The sequence below is a fragment of the Pyrgilauda ruficollis genome, unplaced genomic scaffold (assembly GCF_017590135.1).
Source record: "Pyrgilauda ruficollis isolate IOZ18807 unplaced genomic scaffold, ASM1759013v1 scaffold16, whole genome shotgun sequence".
NCBI lineage: Eukaryota > Metazoa > Chordata > Aves > Passeriformes > Passeridae > Pyrgilauda > Pyrgilauda ruficollis.
Genome location: NW_024514764.1, coordinates 451,749 through 458,987, shown reverse-complemented (window position 1 = coordinate 458,987; position 7,239 = coordinate 451,749). Strand labels below are relative to the sequence as shown.

The 7,239-nt window shown below is 50.8% G+C and overlaps 1 protein-coding gene across 1 annotated transcript; it reads right to left on the bottom strand.

Moving 5' to 3' along the window:
* Window positions 1–417: 417 nt before the first annotated feature.
* Window positions 418–6,716, bottom strand: C1QTNF8 (C1q and TNF related 8). The gene is given in 4 exon segments (XM_041462643.1): window positions 418–965; window positions 2,113–2,334; window positions 6,358–6,518; window positions 6,520–6,716. Coding segments are annotated over 4 exon segments (1,128 nt in total).
* Window positions 6,717–7,239: the final 523 nt, after the last annotated feature.

Genomic DNA, 7,239 nt, shown 5'->3' with positions numbered 1-7,239 from the left:
CAGGGAAAGAAGAGAAATTTTTGCTGCCAACTTTGCAACTCTTCAGGGATGTTCCTGAGGGGCTACACGGAGAGTTGGAAAACTTCTGGAATTCTTGTGCAGTTGGAACAGTTCCCTCCATCCACAAATGAGTGGAAAAACCACCCTTCCAAGGGCTGCAAATATTCCAAATGGAGTGGGACATGCAGAGAAAGAAGGGAAAATTTTGCTGTCAAATGGACAAACTCCAGGGATGCTCCTGAGGGGCCACAGAGGGAGCTGGGAACCTTCTGGAATCCTTGCGCAGCTTGGACCCACACAGATGTGGAAAAACAGCTCTTCCAGGGCTACAACCATTCCAGATGGAATTAGAGATGCACTTCTAGAGGGAAGACACTGCTGGATGGCCCAAAGCTTTTCCCTGGAGCTGAGGAGCTCCTACTCCAGGGCGGGTTTGATCAGGTGCCCGTTGAAGATGATGTACACATCCGACTCCTCGCTGTAAATGGCATTTTCCCTCTCCCTCTTGAACATCCTGACCCAAACCTCATCCCCTTCCTGCAGATCCAGCATCAGGCTCTGGCTCTGCATGATGCTCCTGTCGCTGGGCTGGGCGTACAGGATGGCCACGGCCTGCTCGTTCCTCATCAGGTGCACGTAGGTCTCCTTGAAATTCCAGGTGTGCACGTTGAGGCTGAAGTAGTAAATCCCGGGGACGTAGCAGAAGAACTTCCCGGAGAACATGTTGAAGTGCTGGTAGAGGTTGACGAATTCCGTGTCGAAGGTGACGTGCTGGAAGTAGTCGGAGCTGTGCAGGGGCTTGCGGCGGCCCACGGAGAAGGCGGCGAAGAGCTGCTTGCAGGAGTGGCCCTGGGGGCCGGGCTGGCCCTTCTGGCCCTTGCGGCCGCTCAGCCCGCGGGATCCCCGCTCTCCCGCCTTCCCGGCTGCTCCAGGGAATCCCCTCTCGCCCATCTCGCCCTTCTCGCCTGCCACGGGGAGGGAAAAGCGGGGAAAGACAAAGATGGGGAGTTCAGGTTCCAGGAATGGCCTGGAGACAGGTGGCAGAGGAGCTGCTGGGGCAATGTTTGCCCATCCTGGGAGTATCGGTCAGATATCAGCAGCTTCCCAATTCCCAGAAGGACTAATCTGGGAATATCAGTCAGATATCAGCAGCTTCCCAATTCCCAGAAAGATTAACCCAGGAATATCAATCAGATATCAGCAGGTTCCCAATTCCCAGAAGGATTAACCCAGGAATATCAAACAGATATCAGCACCTTCCCAATTCCCAGGAGGATTAACCCGGGAATATCAATCAGATATCAGCACCTTCCCAATTCCCAGGAGGATTAACCCGGGAATATCAATCAGATATCAGCACCTTCCCAATTCCCAGAAGGATTAACCCAGGAATATCAATCAGATATCAGTACCTTCCCAATTCCCAGAAGGACTAATCTGGGAATATCAATCAGATATCAGCACCTTCCCAATTCCCAGAAGGATTAACCCAGGAATATCAATCAGATATCAGCAGCTGCCCAATTCCCAGAAGGATTAACTTTGGGCCATGTTTGGGCACCACCATATTTTGGGGACCCCTTAATCTTGTTTTGGACACATTTTGGGCATGACAACCTTTTGGGCACCCTTTGACCTTTGGGCACATTTTGGACACGTCTTGACCTTGTTTTGGGTGCCCCTTCACCCTGTTTTGGGCACAACCATTTTTGGGGCGTCCCTTAACCTGGGTTTGGGCACATTTGGGCATGACCACATTTCGGGCACCCCTTGACGTAATTTTGGACACGTTTTGGGCATGACAACCTTTTGGGCACCCCTTGACTTTTGCTTGGGCACAGTTTTGGACACGCCTTGACCTTGTTTTGGCACTTTGGGGCACATTTGGGCACCCCTTGACCTTATTTTGCGCACCTTTTTGCACAACCACATTTTGGGCACCCCTTGACCTCGTATTGGGCACGACCACATTTTGGGCACCCCTTGACCTGATTTTGGGCATTTTTTGGCACCCCTTGCTTTTGTTCTTGAATTTTGGGCTGAGTTTTGCTGTCGGGAAGCACCAAGGAAGAGCAGCGAGGAGAAGGCCGGGAGCGAGCTGCACCCACCCACCTTTGAGGATGGTGATGTCGATGGTGGGCTGGATTTTGGGCAGGGAATATTCGGGCTGGCCACTCATCCTGGCGGACCTTTGGGAGAAGATGGACACGGGCTGCTCCGAGGGCCCGCAGCACCTCACGCACGCCAGGCGCCGCCGGGGCAGCGCCTTCTCCGGCTGGGATGCGGCATTCCCGGCGGAAAGCAGGAGCAGCAGGATCACGGCGCTCATCCTCCCTCGGGAGCAGCTGGGGAGGAGAGGGAACACAAACCATTAACGGGGCGATCCCAATCAGGGCCACCTGGCGAGTGCTTTCCTTGGGGTTAATTATTAACAGATCCTGGAGTGGCACCAGGAGACTCCGGGTGGGAATGGTGCCCCTCGGAGCGCTGGGAAAGGCGATTCCTGGCTGGCATTACCTGTGACAGATGCTGAGAGACACCAGGTCAACAAAAGGACGGGGGGAAAAAAATCCCAAGCCAAACAAAACCTGCTGGGAGCAGAAGCTCGGCTGGAAAAGCTCTTGGAACAACCGCTACAGGAAATTTCTGGGGAAAAGACAAAAGTCATGCTCTGTTGGCTTGTTTGGTGCCTCAGTATCCCAAAAAATTAAAAATGAAGGGCAAAATATGGAATTTTATTTAAATATAGAGCCAAAACCTGATTTTTTGGGGGAGGAAAAGCCCAGAAGAAAAACAAATGCAACAGAAATCAAAAGCATTTCTGTCTTTAAATGTTCTCTGGCAGCGTCTTGACAGTGACTTCTTTCCATGGTTTATCCATTCCCATATTCTCTTCCAATTGGAATTCCTGTGTGTATTTTCCAGTTTGATTTTCCCATGTGTGGAATGGAAACCCAAAGAGCTGCACCAAACTGGATTTGCTCGGCACAAACCCTGGGGTTTGGGAATCCTTGGTTAGATTTTCATCCCTCTGATTTTCATCTGATACTGGGAGAAATCCAGGGGGGAAAAAAATGCCTCATATGGGGAAAAAAGAGGAATTTTCTATGGTTCCTCATTTACCTGTTTCTAAGGAAAATTTCAGCTGATTCTGGGAGAAATCCAGGGAGAAAATTCCTCTTTTTTCTCCATCAAGGCATTTTTTTCCCCTGGATTTCTCCCAGATTCAGCTCAATCCTTCCCTAGGAACAGGTCAGTGAAGAGACAGAGAAAATTCCTCTGTTTTCCACATCAAAGGCATTTTTCCCCTGGATTTCTCCCAGAATCAGCTCCAATCCCTCCCTAGGAACAGGTGAAAAGAAGAGGAATTTTCTCTGGCTCCTCACTGACCTGTTCCCAGGGAAGGATTGGAGCTGAGGATTGGCCACTCATTCCCATTCCATGTGTAATTAGTGTCATTGCAGTGATTGCAGTGGAGCCTCATCCAGGACAGATTTCTTGGATCGATGCCTCTGTGGATCTTCTCCAAAGTCCAATTAGTGAGATGGACTCGGGCTGACCCTGGGCTGGGAATGGCTCCTCTTCCACCAGCTGGAATTCCTGGAATAGGTCGGGAAGGGGGTGCTGGATGGCCTGGATTCCACTGGAAATCCAGGATTCATAGATTTCTTTCCATGGACACCCAGAGGGAGAACTTCCAGCCTTGGAGCTGCTTCCCTGGGAACAAAATGAGCCAGGTGGGGAAAAAAGGAGGAAAAACCTGTCAGGAGTGGGATTGGACCAGCATCCCTGGGAAATGTTTTCTTCCCATTCTTCCCTGCTGGAAAAGAAGTGTCAGCCACACTGTTCCAGCTTCCTGGAAATCCAAGAAATCCTCATTAGCAGGAAAATAATGACTTTGCCTCTGAGAGCAGGGAATGTTCTTTCCTGAAATCCTTTGGATTCGTAATTGTACCTCATTCCAGTAGCAGCTGGAGGAGGGATCAATCCCCCTTTTCCATCAGCATTCATTGCTTGAATTCCATGTTATTAAATCCTTTTTAATTTCCATTAATTTTTAAAGTCATCTTTGAGTTTCCAGCTGGAAATGGAAGCACAGGAAGATTAAATGGGCAGAAAATCCTAAAAACCTGCCCAGGATGGACTTGATGGTCTTGGAGGACTTTTCCAACCTCAGGAATTCTGGGGTTCCCTGAGCCACACTCTGAATTCCTGCTGGTGTTTTCTTTCCTAGGGTTATTCCTAGGACTTCACTTGAAAAAGAAATCCATAACTATCCTTGCTTTAAATTCATGGACAACACCAGGCACTGCCCCTTTTAATTTAGGACAAACCTCGATTAAAACCCCGCAGTTAAACCCAAAACCTTGATGGAAAACTCACGGATGTGCCAGCTCCGAAGCTCAGCACCATTCCAGAAATAAGGAAAATATTCCAGTTGTGCCTTTTTACCTTTTGTCTTCTCTCCAGCCTGAAGCTCCTCACGGCTCCGGAGCTCCTTGGATCGGGAGCAGCAGGAAACGCGGCATCCTCAGGGCTGGGATTGTCCGACACAGCACTTCCTCTTGGAAAGGATTTCCCCAGGATTTGTTTGATTTTCTCCCCCAGGAGGATCTAAAATTTCTTAGTGGGCAGCTCCTTGTGGAAAAGCCCAAAACACTGGAGGATTTTGTGCGTTTTCCAAGGAAAATGCTGCTGGATTCTGGTGCCGAGCTCCGGCAGCTCCTGTCGGATAAAATATCCCGGAGATCCTGCAGGAGCTGGGCTGTGGCAGAAGTGATTTGAGAACTCCCAGGCAAGAATATTTGTATCCCAAAAAGGAAGTGGGTTAGGAATTGCCACTGCCTGTCGTGGTTGGAGGATGAGCGAGGTCCTTGTCCGGGGTGTTTATCCAACCCTGGGATGATGGAGAAGAGGGGCTGGACGTGCTGCTGGAGCTGTGAGAGAGGCAGGAATGGAGGGAAAAACAGGATCCAGCCATGGAGAGATCCAGGAGTGGAGCTGCAGCTGGATTTGCAGTGCCTGGGTGAATATTTGTCTGGGAATTTGTAGCTCCTTTTGCAATTATCCATTATTTAAAATTTATTTTTAAATTTCTGATGTTTTAAAGCCTGGGCCTGTTTCCAGTGGGGGTGATTCCCTGAATTCCTCCATCCTGGGAGGAGCCAGCCGTGAGCAGCAAGCTCACCTGCTGGGAATTCACCAGGAATGGGAAGAGACGAGGTTCCCAAGGAAATATCCCTTCACCAAGGGAGGTTTGGACGGATTTAACACAATTCCATGGGGGTGCTGCAGGAGGAGAGGCTGTGCCTGGATGGAAACACTCCTGTGCACCTGGATTCCTGCAAATTCCCAAGGTTCCATCCTGCCCTAGCAGGAGGAGGTTTGTGATTCCCAAGGGAACTCTTTATCCCAGGATTCCACTCCGCACTGGGACAGGGAGCAGGAGGATGTTCCCGATTCCCTGCCCTGGGACGGGGAGCAGGAGGTTCCCCATTCCCAAGGGAACACAGACAGGGAGCAGGAGGGGGTTTGTGACTCCCAAGGGAAGAGCTTTTCCCTTTTTCCTTCTCTTTATCCCAGGATTCCACCCCGCACTGGGACAGGGAGCAGGAGGATGTTCCCGATTCCCAAGGAATACGGACAGGGAGCAGGAGGATGTTCCCGATTCCCAAGGAACAGCTCTTCCCTCTCTCCCTCTCCGTGTCCCTGCCCGCACCTCTGACTCCTGCAGTGTCCTGGAATTGTCCCTGCTCCAGGCTGGGCGGCTCCCTGGCAGAATTCCCGGCTCCCGAGCCAGCCCAGGCGGTGATTCAGCAGGAATTACAGTAAAAGTCATTCCCAGGGCAGCTTCTCCCGCAGGACAAACCCCCCTGATGGAATCGGCAGGCATGGATCCCTCCTTCACCCTTCCCGATGGAGAAGCAGCTTTCCCGGGATTTGCCCGTGCTGGGAATTCAGCGAGAATTCGGGGTTGTCCCTGCAGAGGCTCCCGGGTGGGATTTTCCCCCCAGGATGCGGTGCCTGGATCCCGATCCCATCCCGGAGCGAGCAGCACATTCCAAAGGGCTGGAGAAGCGAATTCCCTGGAAGTTTCCAAACCTGTGGAGACTCCTGGAAGCGGCTCCTTCCTGCCCTGTGTCCATCACCATCCCACCGGGAGCAGCATCCCGCTGGGAAAAGCTCTGTCCTGGGGTGTGCAGGGTGGATAATGGGATAGGGAATTTTAACTGGGACAAATTAAAGCCAGCCCAGCACTCCCAAACCCCCTCATTCCTGCTTTTCCCAAGGAATCTGCTCAGCAGGGTGGGAATGTTCCCACAGGGGATCCCATCCCTTTATCCCGATCCCTGTAACTCACCTGGTCCCTCAGAATCCCTGGATTTTCCTTCCCTTGCTGTTCCTCCGCTGCTGCTGCTGCAGCTCTCCAGCCAGGCTGCAGCTTCCGTGCTGGGATCCAAGAGAAACACAGAAAGTCAGGCTGGATCCTTAGGAAACCTTGGCAAAAGGAATTTTTTCCCTGGTTTTCTTTGCTTGCACCAACTTGTGCCGGGCTCCTGAGCCTTTGTCCCACTCCGGTTTCCTCAGGATTCGCTGCCAGTCTGGAATTCTGCAGGGCCTCTCCCAGGGATGGAAATAAAAAGTAAAAAAAAAAATTTGGATTAAAAAAAAAAAAAAGGATGAAAAAAACTCCACCACAGAACCCAAAACCACATCCAGAGTTCCAGCCAAGAGGGAAAGTGCTGGGATCATATGGAAAGAATTTTTCTTGGAGTTTTCGGCATCTTTTTAAGCAGGAGAAAGGAAAAAAAGGAAACAACGAAGCCACAATAAAATCTCTGGGATTTGTGCATGAGCTGGAAAAGCAGGAATGGCTTTGAGGTGGAAGAGGGGAGATGTAGATGGGATACTGGGAAGGAATTCTCCCCTGGGAGGGGCTGGAATGCATTTCCCAGAGAAGCTGTGGCTGCCCCTGGATCCCTGGCAGTGTCCAAGGCCAGGCTGGATTGGGTTTGGAGCACCCTGGGATGGTGGGAATTTTCCCTGCCCATGGACATGCATCAGCTTGAAGGTCCTTCCCAACCCAAACCATTTCAGAATTCCATGATTTTTGTGGCCACACTTTCTTACCCTCAGTTACTTCCTTAGGAAAAACACTTTGGGGATTTATTTAATGTCACTTTGGGCTCTGAATTTCTTTTTCCCATTCCTTTTCCCATTCATTTTCCCATTCCTTTT